At 52.3% G+C, this 17,650-nt stretch overlaps 1 protein-coding gene across 1 annotated transcript; it reads right to left on the reverse strand.

Annotated features, from left to right (window-relative positions):
- Window positions 1–161: 161 nt before the first annotated feature.
- On the reverse strand, window positions 162–16,413 carry Raver1 (ribonucleoprotein, PTB binding 1). The gene is made up of 13 exons (XM_059267407.1): window positions 16,153–16,413; window positions 14,543–14,609; window positions 10,006–10,475; window positions 5,758–5,949; window positions 5,548–5,677; window positions 5,257–5,351; window positions 4,689–4,776; window positions 4,217–4,428; window positions 3,825–4,130; window positions 1,730–1,804; window positions 989–1,132; window positions 549–632; window positions 162–459 (listed from the first exon to the last, which is right to left on the reverse strand). Exons 1-13 carry the CDS (start codon window positions 16,369–16,371, stop codon window positions 313–315), a joined length of 2,229 nt encoding a protein of 742 aa, XP_059123390.1. The 5' UTR covers window positions 16,372–16,413; the 3' UTR covers window positions 162–312.
- Between the last annotated feature and the right edge of the window lie 1,237 nt (window positions 16,414–17,650).

Consider the following 17,650-nt stretch of genomic DNA (forward strand, 5'->3'; position numbering starts at 1 on the left):
CGAGGAGGCCTGGAGAACTGGGCACAGGAGGCCAGGAGTTGGGCAGGGAAAGAGAGCAGGCCGGGCCCCTCTCTCCTAAGGCTGCAGGGTTTTGGCTCCAGGAGCAGGCCTGCAGGTAATGGTGTGGCCCCCAGACACCCCCACATTCCTTGAGCTCCGGCTGGTTGGTCAGCAAAGTCTTTTTCAGAGATTTCTCTATTACCCAAAGAAAGGACATAAAAAATAAAAATAAAATCCCACAAAACACAAATACCAGAAAAAACCCAAAAGCAATTTGGTGCAGGCCCTTGGAGCATCTCTGGCGCTGACCCCTTAGAAAATCCTCTTCCGCTTCAGGTAGGAGTCTGCGTAGTGGCCGCCGAGGCCCTGGGAGTGCTGGCCCACGTAGCTGCCCTCTGGGCTGGGCTCAGGCGAGGGCAGCAGGTGGGAAAAACTGCGTTTCTGGCCGCCCAGTGGGGTCTGGAGACAGATGGCAGGGGAGGCTGGGTCAGGGGCCTCCCAGGGGCCAGGGCTCCCCAGCCCTGTGCCCCCCCTCCCCTTGCCCGTACCTTTAGCAGGTGGCTGTGACCATTGGGCCCAGGGCCGAGGCCCAGGAGCCCTTCACTGGAGCCCATCGGGGAGGAACCAACGGCCTGCAGAAACGAAAGAGGTGGGGCAAGTCACCCCTGGAGGAAATCTTGAGTGTTCAATTCTAGCCTTGTGCCTGCCACCTGGAGCTATGAGGCCTGGTGGTAATTGAACTGTCTCTCCTGTGTCTGTCCTCTGGGAATAAGACACCTACATTTAGGTGACCTTGAGATGAAGACAAGCTCAACAGTGTTATGCTCCACACACACAGCAGGAAACCAGAGTGGGCCATGGCCACTGTAGCGTGAGCAAGATGAGCCCTGCCACCGACGGAGCCATATCTGAGGCACCCTGGATGACAAAGCCCTACAGACAGACATGGACACACAGGGCCCAGTCCTGGGTGGGGCAGGCTCCTCACCTTGTTGAGGTGGCTCTGCTTGAGGCCAGCCTGTAGGCCACTGGTGAAGTAGGAGGTGGGTGAACCGGAATAAAAATGAGAGAGGGGTCCCCCACTGCCTCCACCACTCCGAGGCTCACTGAAGTTGTTAGGTGGCGGGGACATCTGCAGAGAAAAGTTCAGCTGAGTGAGTGAGGAAGGTAAGGGTAGAAACCCTCCCCCACCACGACTCAGCTTGGTCATGGTGCTCTTCTGGGGACCTCTGGGAGCCACAGTTGCTTTATCAAACTCAGGATGGACCACAGAAGGATGAGCTGTGTGACCTGAGCCCAGTGACCTTCACTTCAACAGACCTGTGTGTGTGGCCATGGGGTAAGCTCCCAGGGAAGCACCCACTGCCCCTAGGGGGAGAAATAAATGCTTGAGCCTAGAAATTTGAATTGGGCAACACAAGATTGCCTCACAAGTTTGTGGAAGCCAGGCAGTGGTGGCACATGCCTTTAATTCCAGCACTCTGGAGGCAGAGACAGGTAGATCTCTGAGTTTGAGGCTAACCTGGTCTACCGAGCAAGTTCCAGGACAGCCACAGCTACACAGAGAGACTCTGACTCAAAAACAAAAACAAAAACCAACCAAACAAAACAAAGAACAAACATTTGTGGAGTTCAGTTCTGAAGAGATGGCACTTCTTGTTACACAGCTGGTGCTGACTGCCACATCCACTCTGGCACACAGCCAGTACGATGGTGTCTTGGCTCTTACCTTGTGTCGGCTGGGTCCATGAGGCCCTAGGGCTGGCTCCCGAGGGTGGGAGAAGAGCCGTCGAGGTCCCACATCCTAAATCAAAGGGGCAAAAGCATGGGGGTGGGTGGGTTGGTGTTTGCCAACCTTACCCTGGGTCAGTCCACACAGTTAACACTAGGGATTCATGACCACACGTGGGCCTGCAGGGGCTTCAGCGAGCGAGCACAGCTGAGGCCAGAGCAGGTGAAGGAATGCCCTGTCCCAGAGGTAGCTGTGCCTGCCTGGGCTCCCGGGATGGGTGCTGTGAAATGACATGTGTCGTGCTCAAAATGGGAAAGACACAGACAGACAAGATGCTAAGCCCTTTCTCTAGGGAGAAAGCATGCCTTGGGACTTAGGCTAAGCTAAGTCCCCGCCCAGCGAGCAAGTATAAAAGGCTGGCTTCCATCCCCAGTACCATATAGACTGGGTGTGATGGTAAAGGCTGAGATCCCAGCACTCAGGTAGAGGGAAGAGGATAAGACATTCAGAGTCATTCTCAGCTACACAGTGAGTTGAGGCCAGCCTGGGCTACATGAGGCCTTGTCTCAAAAAAATCAAAACCCAAGTAAAAAATCAACATGGACTGAAGTCTGAAAGAGACAGACATGGACAGAGACTTAAGAAAAGGGAGCATGTTGGCGACAAGCTCCTGACTGCCCACCTGATACTAGAGAAAGGAGGCTGAGCGGCCTTTGACAAAGTACCTGGAACCAACTGGGAGTGTTTCTGACCAAGTTGCCTTGGATTTTGGAATGCCACATAAAGAAGGAGACATTGGGGGGGGGGGGGGTGCGGGGTGTGTGTGTGTTCCTAAGTCCAACGAGAAAGTCACCAGCGTCTCAGGTACAATTCACACACATTTTATACTATTAAAAAAATTTTTATTGTTTTTGTTTTTTTTGAGACAGGGTTTCTCTGTATAGTCCTGGCTGTCCCAGAACTTGTTTTGCAGACCAGGCTGGCCTCAAACTCAGAGATCTACCTGCCTCTGCCTCCCAAGTGCTGCATTAAAGGCGTGAGCCACCATTAGCTGGCAGGAAGTTTTAATTACACTTTTTGTGCCTGTGTGTACCCATGTGTAGGTGAGGGGACAACTCGAGGGAGTAGGTTCTCCCCCTCTGCCATGTGGGACTGACCAGCAACAGAACTCAGGCCTTCAGGATTGAGATAAGCATCTTGGACAGCTGAGAATCTCACCAGCCACACCTTTAATTGTCTGTTTTTGAGGGTCTCATGTAACCAGGGCCAGCTCTGAACTCCTGCTCATCCTGCCTCCACCTCCCAGTGCTGGCACAGCAGCACCCAGGTGACAGTGTGTGTGCCTGCTTTGTCCTGTGCCCCACCTGCACCTGTGAGCGTGCCGGAGGATGACCCTGGTGCTGTTTCTGGAGCCACCCACCTTACTTATTCTCTGCAGTTTTGGGCCTGTTTGCTCATGTGTTTGCACACATGTGTATGGAGGACAAAGGATGGCATCCAGGGTCTTTCTCCACCTTGTTCACTGAAGTAAGGTTTCTCACTAGTGTCCAGAGCTTGCCAATTCCATTTATCTAGCTAGTCAGCACCCTCCAGAAATAGTTTCCAGCTCATACTCCCTGGGATTACAGGTAAACTGCCATACCTGCCCAGTTTTTACACTGGTTCTGAGGATCCAAACCCCAGTCCTTCACACTTCACATACTGAACCACTGACTGGCCTAGCCCTGTCCACCTTTTTGGAGACAAAGCATCGCTATGCAGCTATGGTTCACCTGGAATTTGCTATGTAGACCAGGCTGGCCTCGAACTCAGAGCCATCTTCCCGCCTCACGAGCAAACCCAGTAGAGACAGGATCTCTTTATTGGCCTGGAGTTTACCTATTAGACTAGATCTCCTGCCTGTCTCTGCCTCTTCAGAATGGGGCTACAAGCATGCCAGTCCTCCTGGCTTTATTTATGTGGATTCTGAGAATGAGACTCAGATCCTCATGCCTGTGACTGAGCTATCTCCGTTGGCTGTTTGGACCAGGGAAGCTCACCCCGCACGGTTTGTAGATGGACAGGCAGAATCCAGGGCAGCCCTGGTACTCACCGAGGGGTAATCAAAGCCATAGCTGTCAGGCAGCCCTGGCTCAGGGGGCAGGCGGTTGCTGGCAATGGGGCTGAGCAGGCGGGACTTCATCTGGAAGGCTTTGCTGCCACTGCTGCTGCCACTGCTTCCCCCAGGAGCTGCAGGACTGGGCAGAGGGGGCTCAGCCGGGCGGCGGCCTCTCCCAGAGCCTCCCCAGCCCCGGGTCTCCTTGCCTGCCAGGTTGCTGGATGGAAGCAGGCTGTGTAGATTCAGGTAGGGGTTCAGGGGGATGCGGTAGTCCTTTGGGGGCTCCCCCAACAGTGAGACCTGTAACAGGAGGGTTGGTTTTTCTAAGGCCCTGGGCAGAGGGGACCTCAAAGGAAGGGGAGGCTGGAAACAGGGTGGCACCTTACCCCAGGGGGCGTTGGCAGGGGCCCACTGTCCTTCGGGAGGCCTCTAAGACTGGAGCCTCGGAGCCCCACAGGGGCTGGGGGTGGAGTGAGCTGGGATGCTGGGGGACCCAGACCCATGGGCTCCCGGTCACCCCCAGAAGGGCCCAGCAGTGGTGGTAATAAGGGTTGTGGCTTCCCTCGGCGGGGCGGCAGTTCCGGGGCCAGGCCCCCCCCTAAAGAGAGAAGGAAGGTGTCAGCTAAGGGCCCAGACCTGAAGAGCCACTCTACCCATGGTCCCTGGGCCCTAGCGGCAGTCAGTGACCCAAGGACTCTTTGAGCATCAGCATTCTAAGATATTCCCAGCGGCCCCATGAGGTGGGCACCAAAGCAACAGGAGAATGACCCAGACAAATCAGGTCACCTGCCCAAGGCTAAACAGAATTCATGGGGAAGGGCAGCAGGACAGAGGTGGGGTGGCAGGGTCCAACTTTACCTGCAGACAGCTCCCCAAGGAGGGAGTTGGCAGGCTGGGCGCCGGCCTGGAGGGTACCCAGAGGTGAATCTCCCAGGATCCCAGGCTTCTAGAACAGAGTACAGTCAGCTGGAGGTGGGAACAGTGTGGTCTGGGCAGCAGACACAGGCGGGCCACCCACAGTCCTGGCAGTCACAATGCCCAGCACCAACTCCCAAGTTAGTCACAGGCAGACACACACGGAGCCTCCCAGCACCTTTGACCTCCACCTGTGACCTACTCATGTGGCCTATGGGCTCCTGAATGTGAAGCCCTGTCCTATACATTGGGGATCATATGGGAAATACTTTCCACCACTGTCACACATACACAGTGACAGTCCTTAGCACCCAGGCCCTTGCTCATCACACAACAATGCTGACCAAGAGTAACTACATCCCAATCGCACAAGGTCAGGCTTTCTTGGCCATATTCACTTTGGGGATAGCTATGGATGCCCTGGCCACCAGAGCAGAGACATCTCATTCTGACAGAAGGGGTGGGCTAGAACAGGTGCCTGTGGGGGCGGCCCCCACCGTGAGGCTCTTACCTTTTGGCTCTGGCTTTGCAGGGCTAACTGCAGCAGTGCAGTGGACAGGGCAGGCCCACTGAGCAGTGGCATGGCAGGAGGCGCACCCAGGAGGCCTGGAATGAGAGAGACATGGATACACTGTGACAACCCACCACCCAGCACAACCCCCAGTTCTCAGAAGTGATGGGTGGGTCTCTTCCTGCTTCAAGTTCTGCTCCCTTTAGGGACCTCCATCCTCATGCCACAGCCACCAACGTAGGAGGAGTGGCTTTTGAATGACACCCTACAACCACGTGTGGCCCGTCTTACCCTGCTTGCCACTGGCGCCTGCATGCAGCAGAGGGTTGAGGAGCAGCTGGAGGGAGGCAGATGGGCCCAGGTTGTTCAATAGCTGCAGGATGTTTGGCTCAGGCAGGAGTCCCTTGCCTCTGTTGAGAGCCTGAGGAGAGGAGCAGAGGAAGGCTCAGAGCAGAGGTCACAAAGGGGAGACACTGGTGTCCAGGGTGCACCCCTACTCACCGTGGCCTGGGCAGCAATGAGTGCGGCCAGCATGCTCCGGCCAGGGGGACCCGGAGCACAGAAGGACACGCGGAGGTGACTGCCCCCCAGCGCCAGGCCATCTGCCCGCTGTTGCGCAGCCTCTGCCATCTCTGCTGTCTCGTACTCCAGCACCGCAAAGCCCTTCAGCTGCCCATCCTGGCCACACGCCAGCTGTGGGAGATGCACGTGTGAGCACCAGGCAAGCAACCGCAAAGACCCCAACCATTGACAGTGAGCCGCTGGAGAGGACGACTACTTGCTACTCACTGTTCCCAGCCCTGTGCCCATTATCTGGTCACTAAATCTGTGTAGAGGCTAGAAGGCCCTAGGTCAGCTTGCCCAAGGCCACGTGGCTAGCCAGAGGGCAGACAGGACCCACCTCAACTAAAGCCGCCGCTTTGGTATTTGTGCTGCCATGCTGGGAACAAATTCTGACAGGAACATCAGGAGGTAAGGGATGGTTTGCAGAGTGTCCTGAACATATACATTGGGCTATAGGTACTGTGGTAGTTGCTGACTTGGGAGGAGGCACCTAGGCCTGCCAGGTAGCCAGGGCCCACAGGCTGGCTAGTCAAAGCTGCTATTGCCGGGTGGATGTGGAGGTCACGGTGCCAGGACAGAGAGGCACTAGTCACAGGCAGAGCTGTCACTTCACCAGTGGTCTGCTGGGGCATAGCCCTTTCCTATCTAGAAGCTCACACTAGGTGTGTTCCAGCAGTGAGACTGGATGGAAGCTACACTGGTCCAATGCTGCCCATACTCTATTACCGTATTCTAAAATCTTTACTAGACAGGAGCTCACTGTCTTGCTCTGGCTAGCCTGGAACTCACAGGTACCTGCCTACCTCTGCCTCCCGAGTGTTAGATTAAAGATAAATGCCACCACACCCAGCCCTTCAAGAAAATAGGTTTTTGGCACTGTGTGTGTGTTTTGCACATACAGAGGAAGACAAGTGTTCTGTAGTCAGTCTCCACTCCTTTCAGACAGGCTTTCTTCCTGAGCCTGGGGCTCACATTTTCTCGGCTAAGCTACAAGTCAGCAAGTAATCTTCCTGTCTCCACCTTCAGTGCTGGGTTTATACAGTGAGACACTGTTTTGAAAGACACTGTCTTAAAGAGAAAAGGAGTAAGGGAGGAAAAAAGGACGGGAGGGCGAAGGCTAGGTATGCTGGCATACCCCTGTAACCACAGCACTCTGTAAACACAGAGGCAAGAAGGCCTGGACGACATAGCAGATTTCAAAATAGCCTTGGCTACATCATGAAAACTTGTCTCAAAAGAAGTAAAATATCAGCCCTTGCTCTGCCAAAAAGAAAAAAAAAGTCACCAGGCGGGGGTGGTGCACTCAGCACTCAGGAGGCAGAGGCAGGTGGATCTCCAAGTCTGAGGCCAGCCTGGGCTACAGCGCTAGTTCTAGGACAGCCCAGGCTGTCACACAGTGAAACCCTGTCTTGAAAAAGAAAAACCAAACAAACAAAAAGCAACCTAAGTCAGTAGGGCTGGAGAGATGACTCAGGAGGTAAACACCAGTCCACAGGACCCACACTAAATTCTCAGAACCCACGGAGAAGGCAGGCAGGGAAAGCAATGAGAATCTAAGCACAGAATCAGGCACAACAAACACGTGGCCTGTCCTCAAGCTGAACTCAGCCCAGGAAGCCTGTTGCTGAGTCTATTTCCATAGCAACTCACCTGCCTGTGGGCCCAGGCGGGTGGGGCCCTCACCTTGTTTTCTTACTTTTGTTAAAGACAGGGGTCTCACTGTGTAGCCCAAGCTGCCCTGGAACTCACACAGATCTTTCTGCCTCTACTTCTGCAGTGCTAGGATTTAAAGGTGTATATCATAGCCTGACTCCAGCACTCACTCAGGAGGCAGAGTCAGGTGGATCTCTGTGAGTTCATGGCTAGCCTGGTCTACATTTTGAGTTCCTGGACAGTCAGAGCTATGTACAGACCCTGTTTTTTTTAAAAAACAAAAAACAAAAAAGAAAAGAAAGGTGTGTATCATTATGCTCAGTGCTTTATTACTTAAAAAAATTAAATTATATTTTATTTTGTGAGTTCATGTATGTCATGGGGCATGTGTGGAAGTCAATGGACAACTTGAGGGAAACTGTTCTCTTTCTACCATGTAGGGCTCAGGAATCAGCTCATGTCATCAAGCTTGTCCTTACCTACTGAGCTGGGATGAATCCAGGTCCTAGCACAGGATAGGCAGCTAAGCCATGCCCCCAGCCCCTCACTGGCACATTCTAGGTAGGCACTCTACCCATGAACCACACCCTTGGCTCATAACTATGCTTATCTTATAAACCAACAGAGACAGATGCAAAGGAGTCACAATGTGACCAGGACCACATGAGTTCTGAACAGGAAGATGGAGACCCGGACCAGGATCAGTCTCTGACCCTCAAGCCCATGTTCTTTCTATTCAGGGCACCAGAACACAACTGCAGACTCAACACTGTTCAGTAAGTATCTACTGAGGAACTGCCATATAGCTCTGTGGTAAAGCACTTACTGGACAAGGTCCTGAGTTCCATTCAGCATTGACAAAATAAATAAATACATGGGACCATAAGAATGAAGGAGCACCAGGCAGCGGTGGTGCACGCCTTTAGCAGATCTGTGTGAGTTCGAGGCCAGCCTGGTCTATAGAGCAAGATCCAGGACAGGCACCAAAACTACACAGAGAAACCCTGTCTTGAAAATCTCCCCTCAAAAAGAATGAAGGCACTAGCTTTTATAATCATCATTCATAATGGCCAGTGAGAGGGCTCAGTAGGCAAAGCCCCTTGCTGTTAAGCCTCACAAACTGAGTTTGACCCCCAGTGTCCACATGGTTGAAGAAGAAATGATGCTTGCAAGCTGTCCTCTGAACACTGTACAGGTTCAGAGGTACTTAACTACTGTACAGGTACTGTAGTATGCACACTTATATGCACACATATATACAGAGGCATACAAACAAGTAAGTTTTGGGTTGTTTTTTTTTTAAAGATACTGTGGTGGATTGGAAGAAAATGGCCCCCATAGGGAGTGGTACTATTAGGAGGTGTAGCCTTGTTGGAGTGGTGTGGCCTTGTTGGAGGAAGTGTGTCACTGTAGGAACAGGCTCTGAGGTCTCCTATGCTCAAGCTACTCCCTGTGTCACAGTTCACTTCCTGTTGCCTTTGATCAAGATGTAACCAGCACCATGTCTCACCATGATGATGAAAACCTCTGAATTCAATGTTTTCCTTTTTAAGAGTTGCTGTGGTCATGGTGTCTCTTCCCAGCAACAGACACCTTAACAGACATTTTTTTTTTTTTTTTTTTTTGGTTTTTTGAGACAGGGTTTCTCTGTGTAGTTTTGTGCCTTTCCTGGAACTCACTTTGTAGACCAGGCTGGCCTTGAACTCACAGAGATCGCCTGCCTCTGCCTCCGAGTGCTGGGATTAAAGGCATGCGCCACCACCGCCCGGCGAGACAGACACTTTTAATACTTGGCCTCTCTAGGCTAAGCACTGTGGCACACGCCTTTAATCCCAGCACTCAGGAGGCAAAGGCAGGCAGATCTCTGTGAGTTCCAGGCCATCCAGGGCTATGAAATGAGATCCTGTCTAGAAAATGGGTCAGGGAGGACAGGAGAGAGAGCAAGGTGCAGACAAAAGGATTTGCTGAGGATATAGAGGGCTGGAATCCATCTAAGCCCTGGCTTGGTGCTAGGAGCCCAGAGGCTCAAGAAGCCTTTGATGGGGGCTGGGGCTGAGCAGGTAGAGAGTACTTACCTAGAATGCAGGAAGCCCTAGGGAATTCCAACCCCTATACCCCATAAATTTAGCATGCTAGAGCATGCCCTACTTGAGAAATAGAATCAGGAGGATCTGGAATTCAAGCTCATCCTCATTTATATACCAAGTTCAGGGTGAGTATGTGCTACATGAGATGCTATCTCAAAAAACAAAATAATGAACAAACACACTTGAGTCAAGTGGAGTGTCACCCTACCCATAATTCTAGCAATTATGAGGTTTAGGCAAGAGTAGGCTAGCCTGGGCTACATGATAATGAGTGTATGAATGATGAGGATATGAGGACTCCCTGCCTACTTACAATAGATGAGCTGAGGATTGGCATTCACGCCTTTGGAATACATCTGGGTTCTCAGACACCATACCCCAGAACCTCTCCCAAGAGTCTCATTCAAAAGGGTGGCACTGCTTTATCAAAGGGCCCAGGACCTACCTGACAGAAGGTGGGCGTATAGACGGCTGATAGTGCCCGGCGCAAGGCATCCACATCGCTGAAGCCGGGTGGCAGGTGGTCCACACAGAGACACCGGGAGTGTAACAAGGCAGGGGTCAGCTGCCCGGCATCTGTCCAGTGCACGTACAGTGTGCGTGGGCCCAGTGGCTTGCCCAGCAAATCAGACTTGGCCCTGGCAGCCGAGTCTTTCTTCATGTACTCTGCAAAGCCATAGCCCTTAGAGTGGCCTGTTCGCTCACTGTACACTAGGAAGCAGCGCTCCAGGCTGCCAAATGGCCGCACCAGCTCCTCAAACTGTGCCTGTGTCAGGCTGGGTGGCAGGTTGGCCACACACAGCAGAGCATCGGTAGGCTGCAACTGCACTGACAGCTCCCGCTCTCGAAGGTGGCTCTGGTGGAAGGCGCTGATGGCAGCTTCAGCCTGCTCCCCATTCAGCAGGGTCACAAAAGCTGCAAGGCAGAGAGGACCTGGGGTCAGAGTGGACTTGTGATCCTATCCTGGGCCCTCTAAACCAAGTGTGATGGCCAAACCAGGAACATGAACTGCCACTGGCAAGCACAAACAAGCCATCTGGAGCCTTGGATTTCCAGTCCCTTCCCTGACATCTCCCACAGCAGTTCACAATCCTGAGTGGTTACTCACTGTGCACATGGCTCTGCCCAGTGTGTCACTCAGGTGACACTAAAGTTAATGGTTAAGCAGGTGGTCACTAGAGCTCAGGCTGAAGCCCCAAGCTTTTTGTTTGTTTGTTTTCAAGACATGGTTTCTAGCAGCCCTGGAATTATTTTTGTAGAGACCACAGAGATCTGTCTGCCTCTGCCTCCGGAGTGCTGGGATTAAAGGAGTGCGCCAACACTGCCATCTTTTTTAATTGTATTTTATGTGCATGCTTGCCTGCATGTATTTCTGTGCACCACCTATGTGCCTGCTGCCTGCGAAGGTCAGAAGAGGGTACCAGATCCCCTGGAACTAGAGTTACAGATGTTTATGAACCATCATGTAGGTGCTGGGCATTGAACCTCGGTCCTCTGGAAGAGCAATCAGTGCTCTTAACCACTGAGCCATCACTCCAGCCCCAAGCCCAAAGTTCTTAAAGGTTCTGGCATCTCAACTTTCTCATCTGTCAAATGGAACAGGTTAACCCTCACATCTACCATTTTTGGTGGAGAATAAACAGGCCCAGATCAGCAGCCCAAGAGCCAGGCTGTGGGTAGGGAACGGTATCACCTGTCTGTGATCCCAGCATTTGTAAGACTGGGCACAGAGTTCATCCTGGGCTGCTATCTAGTGAGATTCTGTCCTAAAAAACCAAGGGCTGGAACCAGTAACATAGCTTAGCTGGCAGAGGGCTTGCCTAGCATGCATGATGCCTTAGGTTCCGTCTATAGGGCAGGTGTGGTAGAACATACCAGTGACTTCACCACATGCAAGACTGAAGCAGGAGGATCAGAAATTCAAGGTCACCCCTGGCTACATAGTGAGTTGAGGCCACCTTGGGCTACATAACACACTGTCTCAAAAACACCAATCGAAGGCTGGGGATGTAGTCCAGCATTAAGAGTATTCATCTTTGGCACCACAAAATAACAATAATAAAAAAAAGAAATAATCAGGACTAAGAATGTACCTCAGCATTAGAGCGCTTTTCTAGCATGTGCAAGGCTCGAAACTTAAGCTCCAGTATCACACACATACAGAGCACTCACAAAATCAAGTAAAAAAAGTTAAAAATACAAAAGGGTAGAGGACCAGATGGCTCAGCACGCAGAGGCCTTGACACCAAACTTAACAACCTAAGTTCAATCCTCAGGGACATGTGGAATATGAGAAACAGACTCCTACAAGTTGTCCTCAGACCTAAACGCATGCTAACACACACACACTCTAAAAAGATACAACAAAATCACCCGAGACAGTTGGTCTTCAGAGTCGCGTTCTGCCCCGCTAGCTTCCTCACTCAGAAGCCATCTTACGACCACAGGAACCCTTGGTCAGAGACCCTAAGCAGGTGGCCCAGCCTGTGTCCTCTTCAGCTCCCATCACGGCAATTGGTGTGGCTTCCCGGACCCTGCCAGATACGCCCTGCCTGAACCCTGCCCCTTTACCTGACCCCCACTCAGTCCCCCATGGCTTTTGATTCCATAACCTATTTTGCCTCTTCAGTTTTTGAAGGTCTCATGTACCCCAGGCTGTCCTCAAAGGCATTCTGTAGCCAAGGAGCCTGAAGCTCTGATCCTCGCCCTCCAGCGTCAGAGAACACCTCTGAAGGGTCAGTTCTCTGCTTTACCACGTAGGTGCAGGGACTGGCCTCGGGCCATCAGGCTGGTGCAGTACCGTTACCCACTGAGCGCCCTCACTGCTCCTAGGATGATTTTTCAAAGAGGGACTCAAACACCCTTGGGTTTTGGTGTGCTCCAGGCCCTGTGGAGGTGACTGCACAGGGGTGCTTGCCAACTGTCTGACTTGTTGATGCCTATGACCGTATTCTTCTTCTTCCAGCTGCACAGGTACAGGTGGAAGCTGGTCTCTCATCTGAAGCCTGGGCTTGCTCATCAGGCTAATCGACCTAGCCAGCTCATTCACACTTGGATGAGGAGTGGGTCATCAGGCCCACCCTGCACTTCCGTAGATGTTGGGGTTCCAACTGTGGTACTCATGCTTATCTGACAAGTGCCGCGCCCTGGCCCTGGCCCTCCTAGGCAGCTGCATCCTAAGCACTCAGCTCACCCTGGCTTGTTGTGTGCACACACTCACGGTGAGCAGGGACCAGCTCTCCAGCTGGAGCCCACCTGCCTCCAATGCCCAGGATCTTACCCAGTGCCTAGCCTGCCAGGCAGGGCTTAACGGGGGCACATTCTCCACATGAGATGTGCAGAGAAGGTTCTAGATGCTCTTCACACCTGGTACATACTGGAAAGCACAGACAATCACTGATGGCCTCACACAAGAAGCCAACCCCCGTCTTATCCATGGGCACGGACTTGACCACTCCATGTGAGGGCAAATGTGCCAGCCTCAGCCTACAATGACAGAGGAGGGTGGCCCGAGGGCTTGGGTTATGAGGGGACAGGTAAGAACAGTGGTGGAGCTGAGCACAGTGATACATGCCTCATATGGCCAGCACTTTGAAAGTGGAGGCAGGAGGATGTCTTGATGTTCAAGGTCATCCTCACTCACACAATAAGTTTGACTCTAGTCTGGTTTATATGAGACCTGATTAAAATAAAACCAAAAGTCAAAAACCAAAAATGGGGCTGAAGAGATGACTCAGCCCTTAAGAGCACTTGTTGCACCGGGCGGTGGTGGCGCACGCCTTTAATCCCAGCACTCGGGGGGCAGAGGCAGGCGGATCTTTGTGAGTTCAAGGACAGCCTGGTCTACAGAGCGAGATCCAGGAGAGGCGCAAAGCTACACCCTTCTATAACTCTTTTTCCACAGAATCTGGTGCTCTCTTCTGGCCTAACACCCATACACATCAAATAAAGATAACTAAAACTTACAAAAAAAAGGCCAGGTGGTGACTTTTTTTTTTTTTTTTTAAATTTGGTATTTCGAGACAGGGTTTCTCTCTGTAGCCCTGGCTGTCCTGGATCTCCCTCTGTAGACCAGGCTGGCTTTGAACTCACAGAGATCCATCTGCATCTGCCTCCCAAGCAATGGGATTAAAGGCATGTGCCAGGCAGTGACTTTTAACCCCAGCACTCGGGAGGTAGAGGAATGTAGATCTCTGTTAGTTCAAGTCCAGCCTGGTCCGCAGAGGGAGATCCAGGACAGCCGGGGCTACACAGAGAAACCCTGTCTCGAAAAACCAAAGGAAACAAACAAACAAACAAACCCAAAGCAGCAGTGGAAGCTAAGGAAGGATTGCTACAAGCTTCAGGATAGCTGGGGCTACATCAAGAACTCCAGGACAACCTGGGCTACAGAGAAAAAAAAAGAAAGGAAAGAGAAGGAGAGAAGGCCAGGTAAAGGAGCCTGCTGCCACGCCTAACAACCTGAGTTCTAGTCCCAGACTCCCATGTGTAGGTGCGCTCTCATATGCACCTGTAATCCAGTCTTCCTAGTCTAAGATGGGAGAACCGCCTATGACAGAGACGAGATGCCGCCTCAGCAAGGTGGAAAGAACTGACTTTAGACAGCTGTCCTCTAACTTCCCCACTTGTTGCTCATGCTCACACTCATACACACAAAATAAACAAGCTGGCATGAAGGTACACGCCTCTAATCCCAGCACTCAATCAACAAAGGCAGGAAGGTGGTGGACCTCTGTGATTTCACGGCCAACCTGATCTACATAGTGAGGTACAGGCCAGGAAGAGCTATATTCACTACACTGCCCTATCTCAAAAATGAAGAAATGGACAATCAGAACAAGGATCAGACAACGGCTCCTGGTGAGTGCATCCTCTAGGACAATATAGGACCCACAGTTCAGGAGAACAAATGCTCAGCCAGGTCCCTCCTGTCACTGTTGGGGACTGTCATCCTTGCCCTGGCCCGCCCATGGCCCACAAACCTGTCCCTTTGTATTTGTCCACGAAACAGTACTTGAGTTCGTAGTCGCTCAGGAGATCATGTACTTCCTGCAAAGACACAATCAGAAGCCAGGAGTCACTGGCCAGGCCGGCCATACAGTAGATAAACGAACATCTCCATTTTACTGTAACAACAATCTTCTACCCAAGGCTGTGCAGGGCAAGGTTGTAGATTACATGCTAGGAACACCAACAACTCAAATTGAATGCCTTCAAGGAGATTGCCCGACCTGTCTGATCCTCTATGTAAGGGTCCAACAATTTTACATCTAATTACTTACTATTTTGTCCACAAGGAAACTGAGGCTGTAAGAGGTGAACTACACAAATTGTTAGGCCAACACGGGGCATGCTACCCAGGGTACCCAATCAGGGACTCCATGCACTTAAGGACTATACACCGTGTGGCTGATTGCACAGGCCACCCCAAACTCCCTCATATTGACAGGGCTGCTGTCAATGAATGCTGGCTTCCAGGGCAAGTTGCCTGGCCTGTTTTCATCTGATGACCCATGTATGATGTAGGATGGGCAGTTCCAGATATGCACTAGATCATGCACACAGGTTTCTATTCCAGGTCTGTCCCCTTATCACGCTCTCCAACACCTCTGGAGCCTCAATAGCCATGTGCCCACATAGTAGTAGGTACTAGGGTGAGCCAGTAAGCAGAGATCCTTTTGTTTTGTTTGGATGAGACAGGGTTTCTCTGTGTAACTGCCTTGGCTGTCCTGGAACTCACTCTGTAGACCACGCTGGCCTCGAACTCAGAGATCCGCCTGGCTCTGCCTCCCAAGTGCTGGGATTAAAGGCGTGTGCCACCAGCGCCCGGCTATATGAGCAGAGATTCTTAGCAGCGAGCAGAAAGGGCCTATCCCACCACCACCGGGCAGGGCAACACAGATACCACTTTCTTAGGTTCAAAGAGCACTGCACGCCCTGCTCCATGCAGGTCCCCAAGAGAAGGGCACTCCCGGCAGACAAGATTAGCCATAGGGAAGTGCCTCAGAATACACAATCCCATCCCCACCCCACCCCCGGCCCGTTCACATCGAAGGGAGACTTCATTTTCTCAAGTCAATTCTAGTAGGCCTTTTGAGAGATGCAGCTCCAACTTCCGGGTCTACTTCTTAAAGGTGTTGATTCATCTTTGATAAGGAAGGCCATACTCTAATCCTGAAACTTCCAGATTTGAGCTCCCGCCACCCCACGGCAGAAGAGGGAAGGCACTCTCTGAGTATGCTTGGGCCAGTTGGATTCTCTATTTCAATCAATCCATTCACAATCTCCCGCAACACTTCAATGAGGCCACAGCTGCACGCCCCCTGAAACTACCTGCCCCTTTCAACCACTTGGTCTCGCCCAAGCCCGGTGGTCGCCCCTAGCAACGCTGGCCCGTAGTCCAAAGTTGTTTTTTTTTTTTTTTTGCCCTTCCTGACCATGGCGTTTCCACCTCTTTCTTAAAGTCTCCTGAACCCGGGAGAGGATGCAGCACTGGGCAAAGTCCCCACACACAGCAGCGTTGGTTTTGCCTGGTTTCCCCTGCGCACGCGCACCGTGGTATTTCCCGCCACGCTCTCACCCCCCCCCATACCTGGTTGGTCACGTCCCCCGGGAGGCCTCGGATCAGTATCTTGCGGCGGTTACGGAACTGGCGCTCAGTATGTTCCAGGCGTTTCCGGATCTCTTCCGGATCGAGCGGCGGCAGCTCTTGTTCAGGCGCCCGGCGATCGGCGGTCTCGGGAGTTTCCGCTTCGGCCTCCGCCTCCGGGCTGAGCGGCGGCCGGTGAGTAACGGACACGTCGGCCGCCATCTTGGGAGACCCGGCGCCTTCTGGGACCAGCGAGCTCAGGGCGGAGCGACATAGAGCGGCAAGGAGGGCGCGCGTACTGATTGGTTGGTGGAAGTCCCGCCTCTTCCCCGGCCCACTTCAGCCTATTGGCTGGAGCGAGTGCAGCCCCCTTGCCCTGACTCTTGGCCATTGAGTAGATGGGCGGAGCTGCAGCAGGGAGCCCGTGCCAGGTAGTGACGAAAAATCCATTCTATCCGCAGCAGCGCCTGAAAAGTCGGTGAGGCACACACCTGGAATCTCAGCCTTTGGGAGGTCTATTATTAGTTAGCAAGTGCTAACCAATAATAATTAGTATTATATTGTGCTTTCTCAAACATTTTCTGAATTCACTTACTGTAATAAACTGTTGGGTTTTTTGTTGGTTTGTTTTTTGTTTTTCTGTTAGAAAAAGAAATCAAACCACAGGCCATGGAGTTTGAAGGTTTTATTGATGGGGAACTTGATACAGCCCAGTCACCCATCAATCTTGCCCTAAGATCCCCCCAGCTCAGGACAACTCTTCCAGGGCTGTGTCTTCAGACTGCAGTGGCTTGAGAGGCACAGAGGTCCTTGTGTTTCTCAAGTGGTAGCTGCCACTCTGGTTCTGCATCTGAAGACATACGGTAAGGCCATTGCAAAGGTCACCACCCATTGGGGCATGAACAGACCTATGATGATGCTGACCAACTCAGAGCCCTGATCTGCCCAGAGAAACCCAAGTAAATATGTGTGTCCTGGGCTCCTGCTAAACTTGCCCCTGCAGACCTTGCAGGATCCTGTCTTACCCTGAATGTCAATCCTTATGAGAAAGATGTCCCTGCCCCTTGCCTTGGGCTGGCACTGATAGGTGCTATTGTGGCTTAGGTTGACTCGGAATGAGGTCCTGATGGGTGGCACCTCATGCCTAGAGCCCTAATGTTGGGGCTTTGGAGCTGCATTGCCCTGGGCCTAGCACTTCAAGAGGTGGATGTAAGCCTCTTGAGGTGCAAGTGGCCAGGCCCTCCCTGCCCCTAGACTACTCTAACGGCCAAACCCTACCCCTTGTGGTGTGTGAATGGCCAGGCCCCACGCCCAGTCAGCCAAGCTCTGCCCTACAAAGAAAGCTCAACATCAGGCCACAAAATCCCACTAATTGTGGGGGCGGGGGACCCTATATAAGATAGTCTCCTGTTCAGTTCTTTCCTGAGCAGAGGCAGCCACCCTCATGTGCTTTTCCAGTAAATCTCTTGTGTGAGGTTTGTTATGCTGTGTGACTTTGTGG

This window comes from Peromyscus eremicus, chromosome 7 (assembly GCF_949786415.1).
Source record: "Peromyscus eremicus chromosome 7, PerEre_H2_v1, whole genome shotgun sequence".
In the NCBI taxonomy this organism is placed as follows: Eukaryota; Metazoa; Chordata; class Mammalia; order Rodentia; family Cricetidae; genus Peromyscus; species Peromyscus eremicus.